The 15443-nt window shown below is 38.4% G+C and overlaps 2 protein-coding genes across 5 annotated transcripts in view; one reads left to right on the top strand and one right to left on the bottom strand.

Annotated features, from left to right (window-relative positions):
• The window catches only part of SLC24A2 (solute carrier family 24 member 2), a 157358-nt gene that overhangs the window by 121894 nt on the left and 20021 nt on the right, over positions 1-15443 (top strand). For all 4 annotated transcript variants that reach the window (XM_038401710.2, XM_038401708.2, XM_038401709.2 and 1 more), the window contains one exon: positions 1493-1599. In XM_038401710.2, coding sequence (XP_038257638.1) covers positions 1493-1599 — 107 coding nt within the window. The remainder of the gene's footprint in view (positions 1-1492; positions 1600-15443) is intronic.
• ACER2 (alkaline ceramidase 2) overlaps positions 8779-15443 on the bottom strand; it is a 101454-nt gene continuing 94789 nt past the window's right edge. The window contains exon 7 of the mRNA XM_038401713.2: positions 8779-8923. Coding sequence (XP_038257641.1) covers positions 8845-8923 — 79 coding nt within the window. The 3' untranslated portion in view covers positions 8779-8844. The remainder of the gene's footprint in view (positions 8924-15443) is intronic.

Raw genomic sequence — 15443 nt, 5'->3', positions numbered from 1 at the left:
CAAAAAACGATCAAATGTATCTGGTAAAAATGGGATCAGTTTGACACTTCCATGACCTCACTCTATATCTAGATGCACTTTGACACTGAGTCAAGCAATTGGATGGAATACTCTGTTAATATAGCATAATGCTGAGGAAAATACCTTGCAAGCAGTTAAATAATCACAGATATAGTGCACTCTGCACTGCTGCTGTGATCTCAGATTTTAATTCAGGAAGAATCTGAGTGCAGCAGTAATGCAGCCACACAGCTATATTTACTTCTTTGTACAGCAACATCAGATAAAATACATCTTATTGTGTCAGCTGTTGTTAGAGGCACTTCCTCATGACTTCTGATTGTTCAAGCATTTCTGGCCATTACCATCTTTATCTAATAATAACAGCTGAAATTTTGACATGCCTATTGTTTAGAAGATTCCTTGGATGATCATGGGGAAAGGAATTGCATTACACAAAAATAGGGCCAGATCCTGCAGTCCCTACTCTCTCCCATTTACCTCACCAACAACTGCAGGATCAGACCTTTCCTTTGTAGAAGTATTGAAAGTCCTGCGCATTGTTTTATTTTTTCCATTTTTAGTGCAAATAAAAAGTATATGAATATCTGATGATAAAAGTGAATAGTTCTTAAGATAGGAATTGCCACTCCAGAAACAATATTTAGAAATTGAGTCATGGTCTCCATATTTTGAAAAGTTATTTTTTATTTTAACCTGTGAGCAAAATTATGACCCATTGAGGAGATGACAGTTTTGCCAAAAGCCCACTGATCTAGCCCTTGTGTCATCACAGTTGCTGACCAGCCCAAGGTTTACCTTTGAAGCTCTTGGTGGTCTAGTAACATTTTACCATCCATCATTAGCTATTATTCAGAAGACAAATATATTTCAAAAACCACATGATAGTCACAAAATCTGCGACTTTCATGATAGCTGTGACAAAACTCCAGCTTTCTTAACGACAGATGGACAAAGTTCATTAGTTAAGTTTCTGCAGCTGTTTATGAGTTTATCCATCTGTCTATCTGCCAGTGCAGCATCCTACATTTTATTACTTGCTGATAAAATGATTTAATGTCAGTTTTGACTCAAAAGTGTTAGACTTCCCATGGATTTAGTAAGATTTTTGCATGAGTAAAGAGTTCTTAAGTTGCAATTAAGAATGTAAACATTAAAAAGAACATTTCTAAAACGCAATCAGTTTTTTAATAGATCCTGCAATCCTTATTCAGGCAAAGCTCCCAAAGGTCAAAATTTGTCTCTAAATTACATCTATAGCTTCCATGGGTTTGAACCAGTGTAACAAGGCCAGAATTTTTCTCTCTCATCTTTTATTTTTTATATATGTGTGTGTATATATATAAAGGTAAACAGTTCACTAGTAACACTTGATAATTCAAATAGACTGAAATATAAGTGCAGTGTCACTAACAGATTTGTTATCTGTTTCTTTGTTCTGTTTTTTTCCCATTTATGGATGATGTTACAGAAAAAATTGAACTCCCAAATACTGCAAAAGTGGAAGTTGAAGTAACACCACCAAACGATGGTTCAGGACCAGTGCAAAATGGAAATATTGTCCATGGAATTGAAGAGGTTACTGTCTTTTATTTTCTTTCTCTCTCTTTTTCTTTACCCTGATAAACATATTCCTGCCTGTTTTCACTATTTTGGAAAGCTAGTGAGTTGGCTTTTACCAAATAGGATCTTACTGTTTCATGCTCTTAGACCTGAACCTACAGCTCAAGGCACTATGGAGAGAGAAAACCCCGTAAAAAGCAATTCTTGGCATTGAAGTTCATACCATGGTTTACTTTATGTTTAAAAAGAACAGGAGTACTTGTGGCACCTTAGAGACTAACAAATTTATTAGAGCTTAAGCTTTTGTGAGCTACAGCTCACTTCATTGGATGCATAGAATGGAACATGTAGATAGATAGGTAGATAGATAGATAAGTTGGAAGTTATTATACGAACTGTGAGAGGCTAATAGTTGAGATGAGCTATTATCAACAGGAGAAAAAAAAACTTTTGTGTGAGGATCTGCACCTTCAGCTCCTTCAGTCTGGAAGAAAAGTTTTAGGGGTTCACTTGCACAGGCAGAGAGCAACTAGACAGTGACCTGGCCTCAGTTATTCATGCCTTTGTCACCACTCAGCTGGACTACAGCTGGAAGTTGAAGCTAGATAGACAAATTCAGAATGGAAATAAGGTGTAAAATTTTACCACTAAGAGTAATTAACCGTTGGAACAATTTACCAAGAATTGTGGTGGATTCTCCATCACTGACCATTTTTAAATCAAGATAGGATGTTTTTCTAAAAGATACATGCTACAAGGTCAGACTAGATGATTACAATGGTCCCTTCTGGCTTGAAATTTATGAATCTATAAATACTACCAGTTACATTTTGAGGCAGTCTTTCCTGGCACCATTTCCACAGTCTCTCTACTTTTCTTCTTTTCTAGTGATTGCCACTTGAAACAGTCACTGCTAATTATCCATAAAAATATGTTTGTATAAATATAAATTCCATATAAGCTGGAATTTTAAAAAATTGTTCTGTTTTTTTATGATTGTCATAACATGAAAATGCTTCTGTAAGAATCGGATAAACACTAATTCTCTTTTTTGCACATTGACCTTTGTCAAAGATACCCCTGCTTGTCTTTGGCTCAAACACTGTTGGAATATTTGTCCTAGCTGGGCCTAACTGCAGTACTACCCTAAAGCTAAGGAGTAGGAAGAAGGAACAGGTCTTCCTGGAGTGCCCAGTCAATGCTGGGAAAGTAGCACAGACCAGACAGAAGGGGGAAGACAGGCTTTGAGTAGAGTGGAAGGAAAACTCAGTGAAGAGTAGGAGATGATGAAGAGGAGAGGCAGAAAAAAGGATATGGGAAGTAAAAAGAGTGGGGGGCAGAGTGAAAATTAAGGTGCAATTTTATGTAAAAGGGGCAATTGCCCCTCACAAAGAATCTTGATAAGAATGTAAAAATGGCCATACTGAATCAAACCAGTGGTACATCTAGGCCAGTATTCTGTCTTCCAACTGTGTTCAGATGCTTCAGAGGGAATGAACAGAACAGAGCAATTATGGAATGATCCATCCCCTATCATCTAGACTCAGCATCTGGCAGTCAGAGGTTTAAGGACAAGAGCATTCATTTGTGTTTCTGACCACATTGGCTAATAGCCATTGATGGACCTAGCTTCCAGGAATTTATCAAATTCCTTTTTAAATCCAGTTATAATTCTGGCCTTCACAATACAACTCTGGCCTATGGCAATGAGTTCCACAAGTTGACTGTGCTTTGTGTGAAGTACTTCCTTATGTTTGTTTTAAGGAACATTAAAACTATGTTGCCTTTTAATTTCATTGGGGACCCCTGGTTCTTGTGCTATTTGAAAGAGTAAATATCACTTACTTATTCACATTATCCACACCATTTGTGGTATTATAGACCTCCATCATATCCCCCCACCCTTAGTTGTCTCCTTTTTAAGATGAACAGTCCCAGTCTTTTTAATCTCTCCTCATATGGAAGCTTTTCCATCCACCTAATCATTTTTGTTGCTCTTGTCTGTGCCCTTTTCCACTTCGGCAACTGGAACTGTATGCAATATTCCAGGTGTAAGCGTTCCATGGATTATTATAGTGGCATTATGATTTTTTTTTGTCTTATTATCTATCCCTTTCCTAATTGTTCCTTACATTGTTAGCTTTTTAGACTGTTGCTGCACACTGAGCGGAGATACTTTCAGAGAACTATCCACAATGACTCCAAGATCTCTTTCTTGAGTGGTAACAGTTCACATAGACCCTATCATTTTGCATGTGTAGTTCAGATTATGTTTTCCAGTATGCATTTCTTTGCATTTATTGACATTGAATTTCAGCTGCTGTTTTGTTGCCCTAACACCCAGTTTTGTGAGGTCCCTTCATAACAGTTTGCAGTCTGATTTGGACTTAACTATCTTGGGCAATTTTGTATCATCTGCAAACTTTGACATCTCACTGTTTACCCCTTTTTCCAGGTCATTTATGAATATGCTGAATAGCACTGGTTCCAATACAGATCCCTGGGGGACACCACTATTTACCTCTCTCCATTCTGAAAAGTGACCATTTATTCCTACCCTTTGTTTCCTGTCATTTTACCAGTTACTGATCCATGAGATGACCTGCCTTCTTATCTCATGATAGCTTATTTTGCTTAAGAGCCATTGGTGAGATACCTTTTCAAAGTCCTAGTACACTATATCCAGTGGATCACCCTTTTCCACATGTTTGCTGACCCTCTCAAAGAATTCTAATAGATTGGTGAGGCATGATTTCCCTTTACACAAGCCGTGTTGACTCTTCCCCAACAAATCGTGTTAATCTGTATGTCTGATAGTCTTTTCTTTACTATAGTTTCAACCAATTTGCCTGGTACTTTATGCTTACCAGCCTGTAATTACCAGAACTGCTTCTGGCGCCATTTTAAAAAATGAGTGTTACATTAGCTATCTGCCAGTCATCTGGTACAGCAACTGAGGGTGTCAGAGGCATTTTCCACCTTGAAGGATCAAGCCCCACATTTGCCTTCAGGAGAAAACCACTGTCCTGAAAACTGATGGCTGGGGAACAAGTGTGCTCAGGATATAATTTTACTGCCAGAAACTGGATTATGGAACGTTATCATAGCCTATTTGCATTCTGAGCCGGCAAGATCTGCAAGGGAAACTAATTATCTTCTGTCTTGTGCCTACCATATCATATTTCTGTTGTTCAGTTCCCATGTCAAGAATACACAGGGTCTCATTTCTGGAAATTTTAGCCTTCATTAGTCCAAATTGTGATAGCTCAATCTAAATCTCTAGATCAGAAACATAATATTGTGAAGTTCTGTATTTGATGCACATTTATCTGAAGTGAAATGCATCCACAATCTAAATACTGGAATTATCGTTTTCCATATACCAGCCCCAGAAGTGTCTATAGATAAGCTCTTTCTTCTTGTTTACAAACACTTGTTTTTAAATTAAAACAATGAGCAAAGGTCTCCCAGCAAAGAAGAGAACAGGGGCTGCTTAGGGTGATCGGAGACTAAAGCTGGAGGAGCAAAGAAAATTTTTTTTAATTTATTTTATAACATTTTGAAATTACACTTTATTTTAAAAAGATAACTCTGTCTGACACCCCTCTGTTTTTTCTTCCTTCTTTCCCTTTCCTTTTTCCTTCTCCCTAGTCTCCCCCCCCCCTTTCTTTTCTTTTTGTTTTCTTTTGTTTGGGTACATTTTTTCCTGAGTCTAATTTCTCCTCCCTTCCCTCTCTTGTTTTTTTTTTTTTTTTTTTTAGTGTTGTACACTCTGGTTGAAATTCACTCCTATGAAGAGTGCAAGCACAAGGCCTATTAACCACTTGTAGAAGGCTAGATGAATTTCACCCTACTTCAGACCGTCTTTCTCTCTCTTTTCAGAGTAGCAGCCGTGTTAGTCTGTATTCGCAAAAAGAAAAGGAGTACTTGTGGCACCTTAGAGACTAACAAATTTATTAGAGCATAAGCTTTCGTGAGCTACAGCTCACTTCATCAAATGCATCTGATGAAGTCAGCTGTAGCTCACGAAAGCTAATGCTCTAATAAATTTGTTAGTCTCTAAGGTGCCACAAGTACTCCTTTTCTTTTCTCTCTCTTGTCTTCCTCATTCATCTTTCTCTCTTCCCCATCCTCAGTCTCTTGCTCCTTCCTTTCTTCCCAGTCCCATCTTCAAATTCTCACCTCCTGACCCCAGTTTTCTCCAGCAGAGGATCTAACTTCTGCTGGATCTCTTACCAGACCAGGGCTCCAATCCATGGAATAAGCCTGGATCTCTGCTTATTCTGTCACTGCTTGCAGGAGTCTTGAGAGGCCTTCCCTTGTAGCCCTGTCCACCAATCCAAGCCAGTTATATTAATGTTGGGTCCAATCCAAGTCCCACTAAAGTCAAAAGGAATGACTCCTATTGACTTCGGTGAGTGCTGGTTCAGCCCTCTTGAGAGGGAAAAAAATACACTGGGATAATTTTTTTTTCTAATTCAATCTGTAAAATGTTCCTTTTTTTGTCCTGGCCAACTTGTGCTTTCTTCCCTCTTGCAATGTATTCCATCTTACTTTGGATTTAGTCCTAGTTATTGTATCTATCCTTTTGACCTTTAACAGATTTCCATGAAGGAGAAAGTTCTATTATATAAAACGGTATATTTCTAGCTTAGTACTGAGCATGTCTGACAAAATGAAAAGAGGACTAGAAGGAAGTGATGGTATCTCATTAAATAATTTACAGGTTACCACATAGAGAAATGATCTTTCTGAAAGTTCTCCCTCCCTGACCCCCTTAACAAGTATTTGATTAAGCCGCTTCAGCTGTAATCATTATAACCTGTGGCTTTCCTAAAAATAACATCCAATTTCAAGTTAACACCTTCTCCTCCCGCTTCGCGCGCGCGCGCGCGCGCACACACACACACACACACACACACACTTTCACCAGTTTCCATGGAAACCTAATTGGAAAACTTATATATGCCAACCATCTCAAAGATAACTTTTCATGAAAAGAAAAGGCACCTTGGATGCAATGAGAACACATCACTAAGCCTTCAGTGTTTTCACTGTGCTTACTAAACAGCTTACTTGAGCAACTGTGGTAAAGTGGATTTAGCTTTCTTCACCAAAGAGCAGTACATGGTTAGTGCATTTCAGGACAAAGCTTTTGTCTGTGGCATTTATTCCCTTCCAAGGAATGTGTGATCCTTTTCATCAAATTAGTGTGATTTGAATCTATAGGCGTATTCTCAGTCACTGGATGTGTTTCCCAAAATATTTTAAATGCTTCAGTTTGGGAAAGAAAGGGGAAGAGATGACAAAAGCCTTTGTTGAAAGGTAATAATATATCCCAAAGTGCCTGATATTCTTTTGATCAGTAAGCATATATTTTCTGCTGCCTGAAAATCTTCTTTGCCTTTTCTTTGAGCCTGAAATAATTGCACAGATCTCTCTTGTCACCTTAACTTTTATGTAACTTAGAGATTGTTGCACTGCCATAAAATGGGATTGATCATTGTATTCCCAAGCCTATTTATTGATGTGTTCTACATTTTTTCTGCTGTACACCTTTTTTTTTCCCCTTTTTTTGAAAAATAGGACAGTGGGAAAGAGGCTACAAGACGGGCTTAGTCATCAGTTGCATCTCCAGATCACTATGACTGTTATTTCCATTTGCAGGCCTGCTGAGCATAGTTTGTAATACAGCACTCTACGTGTCTCTTTCCATACCCACCAGTGAATGCTGCAGCATAACTTTGAGGGAAATAAATGGGTACAAATTCAGGATTTTCTAGTTTCCCAGGATTCCAACAGTAGACCTGGAAGTTGTACAGATTGCAGTAATGGCATATGGGTTAAAAATCATCCACATATTCCTTCAGAGTAGCAGTTGTGTTAGTCTGTATTCACAAAAAAGAAAAGGAGTACTTGTGGCACCTTAGAGACTAACAAATTTATTTGAGCATAAGCTTTCGTGAGCTACAGCTCACTTCATCGGATGCATTCAGTGTTTTTCCACCAAATGCATCCGATGAAGTGAGCTGTAGCTCATGAAAGCTTATGCTCAAATAAATTTGTTAGTGTCTAAGGTGCCACAAGTACTCCTTTCTTTTTTTTCCACATATTCCTTATCAGCATAAAATCCAGCCAAAGAAATCTCACCTCCTCTTGGTGGTTTCACAGTACATGGAGGATTGACATAGACCCTTACCATTAATGTTAGTTACCTATGTAAATGGCATGTATCCTAAGAAGAAATAGGTACAGGGTAGCATAACTTGAATTTTTGCCACATGATTCCACAAAGAAAGGTTGCTCTTCTTTCTGTCTTAGGTATTTATATGGCCACAGTTATTGTAGGAACTCAGCACCTCACAAACTTTAATTTATTTAGCCTTACTACACCTCTGTTAAGTAGGGGGAAGTATTATAATCCTCCCATTTTACAGATGAAGAATTGGGGGACAGAGGCTAAGTAATCTGCCCAAGATCATCCAGAAAGTCTATGGTGGAGCAGACTTGAGACCGAGACTAGCACTCTAATCCACTTAGCTGTCCTCCCTCTCTGTCTCGATGAGGACATAAAATAGCCTGAGATTTGCTTTTTTGAAGAACAAAAGTAGATCTTAACATTGAACAATAAGATATCAATTTGAGGCAGGCAACATTTTGAGATGTCATTCTATTTTTATCTTAATACCCTCATAAAGAAAGTTCATGCTGATGGGTGGTGTCCACTGTCTAGAAACAAATAGCCACGTCAGTCTTTTGCAACACTAAGAAGCAGAAAATGGGTAGGAACACTCTTACACATGGTATGATATCTATCCTTCAGCATGATCAAAGGGAATCATAAATGGTCCCTGTCTGCCTCTTTACCATTTTCACTGGAAACCTGATCCTAATTCTGTGCTGATTATCTGTGTCAGGAATCAGTATACAGGAGAAAAGCACAAAAATAAAAATATATAGTCCTTGTCTAATTTTGGGCAATATAATGAGCCTCAAAACTTAATATTTTTAACTCATATGAGATACCTGTTATAAGATGTATTTATTTAAGCAGTTAATTATTATAATTATTACAATTTTTATTCAATTTATTGTAAGCAGTTAATAAGTATTTTCACACTTGGAAACACTGATAAATTTTGGGGTGGGTTATTTTATTTGTTTTTCAGACTTTTTTACATCCAAAATAAAATGCAGTTTCAGACGCACTACTCGATGAACAGCTGTTTTTCCTGAGTAATATATTTTGAGCATAAACCTCTAAACAGACAATTCTTCTCTGCTGTTTGCTAGAAGCAGTGAATATACGATGATTTTGGCAGATGGGAATCGGTATAATCTGTTGGTTATAAACAAAAGAGTTACTGATGAAATGTCACCATCTGTTGGCATTGTTGAAATGCTGTGAGTCATACAGTCATTACTTATCACTCTATAGTTTTCTCAGAAATGGCCTGATTATGAGTAAACTAATAGGACATGGTGTCTGAGGAGTTACAGTGAAGAAAAAGCTACTGAAGTTAGAGGAGAGTGTCATTTTCATTTATAGTAATGTGATACATGCAAGACCTGAAGTCTAGAAAAACCAGACTCAGACTTTAGAGAGAGCATCTCAAAAGACAGTATTGAAAGTAAATTTATTGTGGAAATTAAAATATGAGACACGTTCCAAAATTATTTTCTCAACCTTCATTTCTGTAAAATAAAAACTTGAATTTTTTTGTTGCAAAAATACCCTACTGACCCACAATATAACTTGTAAAGGGGATATCTGTCTAGTGTAGTTCTCAATACATTTTTATTTATTTATTTATTTATTTATTTATATGTATTGCGGTAGCACTTATAGCAGTGGTCCCCCAACTTTTTCCGTCGCCCCTCCCTCCTTACCCATAATGGAAGCTGTATGCCTTCCCCCTGCTCCCTCTCTCCCCCCCCAGGAAACTGTGATCAGGAGCCACAGCTGGGCGTGGGGCCAGAGCTGCCAGCGCGAGCCGGGGACTGTGTTCAGGGGCCCAAGCTGGGGGTGGGGCCGGAGCAGAGCTGGGGGCAGAGTGGGGCTGGCCAGCACTCTCTCCCCGCCCCCCATGGGGGCAGGGCAGGGCCCTGCCATGCTCCCCAAATGTTTCTCCATACCTCGCAGTTTGGAGATCACTGACCTGGAAGCTCAGTCAGGGATCTGGGCCCATTGTATTAGGCACTGTTCATGCACACATAAAAAAGATGGTCCCTACTCCAAAAAATTTATTAAGTATAAGATGAGAGAAAACAGGTGAATATAGCATGCAGGCAGAGAGGGCAGGGAGCATAGCACAAAAGAATAGTGAGACGATTAAGATTAGTGTAGCAAGTAAACCACACAAATTACCTTTTCGTGTAATATCTTTGGTACAGTTACTGTTTTATGAACAACTGTAGCAAGTTCACACATTTCTTAATAAAAATACCCCACTTATTTAATACCTGTCACAGTATAATAAGTTTAATGGGGAATACTATAAAGAATATAATGGTAAGTTATTCTCTTCACTGACAGTTCACTGAGGCAGTCAGTTTGAAAAGAATAGTATAAATATATTCTGATGGTTATCTAGAATACTAAAGAATTAGTTCTATTCATAACATGTATAGTTATATTTTCCTTGGCATATTCTGATCCACATTTTCAAATAAGGCCTCTAAAATGCTCCAGCAAAATTCGTGGGCACATCCATCTGTTTACACAAATGTATATTTGTATGGACAGATGGACCTTTACACACGTATGGCCTGATTTTCAACCTAACCTTAACCTGACCTCTGTGCAACTGCAGTTGTTATTAGGCTGGGTTTAGGAATCCAGGCAATGAAAATATCTAAGTACTTCACAACACTCACAAATGTATCTTTTTAGCATTCTTCCTTGGCAGTGCCCTTTGTGCTAGATTGGTATCAGCTTACATTTTTCTCAACTGAATTTCACCAGACAATGAATCTTTTTGTCCTACTTGCTTTATTTCTTTCTTGTCATTTCATGAGGGAAATATACTTAGTATTGTTAGACTGGCACATTGACTTCTGATCATACAGGCAGCCAAGGATTATCAAAATGAAGTTTCATTGTTAATTATTAAAAACCAGGAATTTTAGTAAGGACACGGAAATCCATTTACACTTGAAAATACTCCCACAAAAATGTATCCCACAGATGGTTTTAATTCAGAAATATTACGACATCTCTGACTGGTCTAGCTTGAGTTATTTCACTCCTAGAATCATTGAATAATAGAATTGTAGGACTGGAAGAGATCTCAGGAGGTCATCTAGCCAAGCCCCTGCACTCAAGGCAGGACTAAGTATTATCTAGATCATCCCTGACAGATGTTTGTCTACATTACTCTTAAAAATCTACAATGACAGAGATTCCACAACCTCCCTAGGCAATTTATTCCAGTGCTTAACCACCCTGACAGTTAGGAATTTTTTCCCTATTGTCCAGCCTAAACTGCCCATGCTGCAATTTAAGCCCATTGCTTCTTGCCCTATCCTCAGAGACTCAAGATAAAAAATTTTCTCCCTTGTCCTTGTAACAACTTTTTATGTACCTGAAAACTGTTATCATGTCCACCTCCCCAGTCGTCTTTTCTCCAGACTAAACAAAACCAATTTTTTCAATCTTCCCTCATGTTTTCTAGATCTTTAATCATTTTTATTGCTCTTCTCTGGACTTTCTCTAATTTGTCCACATCCTTCCTGAAATGTGGCGCCCAGAACTGGACACGATACTTCAATTGAGGCCTAACCAGCCCAGAGTAAAGCGGAAGAATGACTTCTCGTGTCTTGCTTACAACGCTCCTGCTAATCCATCCCAGAACGATGTTTCCTTTTTTTTAAACAGCGTTATACTGTTGACTCATATTTAGCTTGTGATTCACTCTGACTCCAAGATCCCTTTCCACAGTTCTCCTTCCCAGACAGTCATTTCCCATTTTGTATGTGTGCAGCTGATTGTTCCTTCCTAAGTGGAGTACTTGGCATTTGTCCTTATTGAATTTCATCCTATTTATTTCAGACCATTTCTCCAGTTTCTCTAGATCATTTTGAATTTTAATCCTATCCTCCAAAGCACTTGCAACCTCTCCCAGCTTGGTATCAACCACAAACTTTATAAGTGTACTCTTTATGCCATTATCTTAATCATTGATGAAGATGTTGAACAGAACTGGACTCAGAACTGATCCCTGCGGGACCCCACTTGTTATGTCCTTCCAGCATGACTGTGAGCCACTGATAACTACTCTCTGGAATGGTTTTCCAGCCAGTTATGCACCCAATTTATAGTAGTACTCCTTTTCTTTTTGCGAATACAGACTAACACGGCTGCTCTCTGAAGCAACTTATAGTAGCTCCATCTAGGTTGTATTTCTCTAGTTTGCTTCTGGATGAGTTGACTCTGAGTGTAACACTTATACTGTCTCAGAGGCATGGTGGGTTTTTTTCCTTTTCTCCACTCCAGACTCTTGTGGGTAACTCAGTGTTGCTTTTCCCCATGAGTCAGATTTTCAAAGATGCTGAACATCTTCAGCTTCTGTTGATTTCAATGTGAGTTGTTGGAGTTCATTAACTCTGCAAATCAAGCCCTGATTCTGCATCCTTTATTCTTGCAAGTTAGAAATGAAAGATTAGACCTTAAAAACCAAATTGTGCCTGCTATTATGTATGCACAGCTTCCGTTATTGCCAGTGGAACTGGTATGCATATGACTAAGGGCAGAATTCAGACCTAGAATGGTGGTAATTACTTGTGATGTGTACAATATCTTTCTGCTAAGTATTGTCACCAGAATGAGAGACCTGCAACCAATTGTAGTGTATGCTTCCCTTTTTCTTTACTACAGTATCTGCAAAATCTCTGTTTAGAACCCAGAGTCACATGCAGAATTACAGAAGCTGCCACCTGTTCATAATTCCATAGCCATTCACAGTGTCATGTGGTTGCCTTGTGGGTCATTGTATTTTTTTTTTATAACTGTGAGTTTTAAATTTTTTGCCACATAAACTGCAGACTTGTGCCTAAAACCTGGTGAAGAGAAACCAGAGAATAAAATGACACTGTTTTCCCAGTATGTGCAAACAATAAAAGCTTTTGTTTTGAATTGAAGAGGCTTTGATTTAGTTCAGATAACTCGCTCTTCACGTCACCAGCTCCAAATTTGTCACTATAATTAGCCTCCTTTCCATCCCTCTGTAGAATTATGTGGTGAGCTTCTGACGTTTCAAAGTTTGTGATATTTTCTATGCCCATGTAAGACAACAATGGGTCTCATTCTGAACTCATCAATACTTGGATAAATCATGAGTAATTGCATTGCCAGTTGAGTTAGTTCTCATTTACACAGAAGAAAGATCAGAATCAAAAGGCATATGATCAGAATGGACAGTACTGCATACACGAATTGTGTGTTTAACATCTGCATGTTCTACAAATGTGTGTGTGTGTCCATATACATATCAATATATGTACAAAGTTACAATGATTAAAGAGGACTATTACTCTCAGCTAATCTCTAAATATGATAATTCAGAAAATACTTAGTCATTCAGTGCTGTTTTTGAAACTAATGTTTATGGAGGTTTATTCCTGCTGAGTCTGCTGCTTGAAATATACCCAGGCCACTCAGAAAGAGTTACCTAGGCAACCTTTCAGTTGCTTCTTTTGTGCTCCTATTTTACCTCAATAATCATTATTTCAAAGCTAGGTATCTAGCCTCATCTGATTCCCGCACCCCTAGTTGCTTCTGTCAGAATCTGGAGACAGAGAGAACAGATTTGGTTTGAAGGAAGTAGTCTTGCACCTGCATAGGTTTTCTAAAGAGATCAAACTGCCATAGATTATGGAAATGAAGTGCTGAGCATCTGTCTACTTTGGCAGTGTACAGAAAGATAAAAGGGCACGCCAGTCTCTTAAACTGTTCAGATGCTTAACGTTCTGTGGCGAGAGTGTGACAAATTGTATCCATATCTGTTTGTAAAATCTTGTCATGATAAATACCTGTGACACTCCAGTTCACTGTCATTTTTTTAATCACTCAGATTAGTTGGGAATTTCTAGAAGTATAGGGACTAACAAGATATGATCTTCTCTTAACATGTGTGTATAATTGGTAAGGCAGCTGCATCTATGAACACATCAAGAGGGAATGGTGGATATGGGCTTGATTGTATCTTTGTAAATCTGGCAAAACTCTAGTGAAGTCAATGAAGTGATACAGATATAAAACTGGGAAAAATTCAGTCAGAATCAGGTTTTTTTGTCCCTTAGTGTTGATAGGAACATTTTAAATGATCACTTTATAGAGATGACAACCTTGAGTTACTTGTAGAGTAATCAAATGGATGATTTTCTAGTCCTTCCAAACATTTGGATAATTAGGAATGGATTTTGAAACAGAACTATTAATAAAACCCAAAAATTACAGAGCTGTGCAATTAACAAACCAAATCAAGTAGATTCTGAAACCAGCCTCTTGCAGCACTGTTAAAAACCTTAACTAAGCACTGTTAACACAGGGTCTTAACTCATAGAAAGGTGATGTTAATGTTCCTCAGCACAGTATAAACGTATTGGAAGAATAGTATGTAATTTTCAGAAAGGTCTGAGATCTCAATTATAATCTCTTTTTAAAATGACTTTTAAAAGTAGGCACATCCTGCATGCTCTGAGGAAACTCCAACTTATACTGTGTATTGCTTTTTGGGCTTTCTCTTACTGAACTCAATGGGAGACTTTCCAGTGAATTCAGGGGGGTTGGATCAGGCCCTTTCTGGGACAGAACCATTCAGGCTGAATTTTATGTTGGCTTACATAGCAGTGTAAATTGGATCTGGTGTAACCCCATTGACATCGCCTCTTTGAGTTACACCAAGGATGAATTTGGCCTCTTGGGCAAAAAGGCCAGAAAACAGATGTAAGTGTCAAAGTAGTCTAGGTCATGCCCATTAGTGGCATTCTATGGCAGTCCTAAAGGGTCTGATGTCACCTGCATGCTGAGGAGTGAAAGAAGGGCAGAGAAACAGGAAAAGTGATGTGGCCAGCCATAAAGGTCCTATGTCACAGGAGACATCCCTCCAAGCTTATCCTGTGGTAAAACAAGTGGCTGAAAACCAGTTAACAGTAGGGTGTAAAAACAAACAAAAAACAACAAACATGGACACTCTATGGCCATCTTGTGTAGAGAGATTAAAATATTGGAGTGAAGATCCATCATGTGGGTGAAAGTTTTTCCCTAAAGTTCTGCTGGTTAGTTGCTAAAAAATTGATGTGCTACTGGAAGCTCAGAGGGCAAAACATTATGGATGGTCTTGATTCAGACCTTGGTTACTCTGGTTTTGCCCAGTATAACCCAGGATGGAGGAATCAGTGGTGGAAGTCTGTCTGGAGATATGTCAGAGGCACAAAGTGAATACAATCCCTGTAGCCTGATCTTAGATTAATTATATTAATTACATAAGAATCTCCAGTTATCACTTTGAGGGTTGACAGGTTCTTGCCCCAAGATCAGGCCCAGTATTATTTAAATTATTATATAGTTGGGAACCCTGATGTGCACAGTTGCAACACTCACAATATAGGAACTATAGAGGAAATATAGTTTATTAATACATTTAGTACACTTACAAAGACCCCAGACTCAGTAAGATAGAGATACTACAGAACATACATCTGCACATCCATATACTCACATCATCCCTTGTAGAACAACCTGAAATGTTAGCCATCATCTTCCTCATTAGCATCACCTTCCCCATCATCACCAGTGGCCATCTTTCTGGAACCACCCAAGGACTACATCTCTCTCTCCTGTTGCCCCTAGGCTGGGA

This window comes from Dermochelys coriacea, chromosome 5 (assembly GCF_009764565.3).
Source record: "Dermochelys coriacea isolate rDerCor1 chromosome 5, rDerCor1.pri.v4, whole genome shotgun sequence".
Classification (NCBI taxonomy): Eukaryota; Metazoa; Chordata; order Testudines; family Dermochelyidae; genus Dermochelys; species Dermochelys coriacea.
This window is presented reverse-complemented; position numbering and strand designations above follow the sequence as displayed.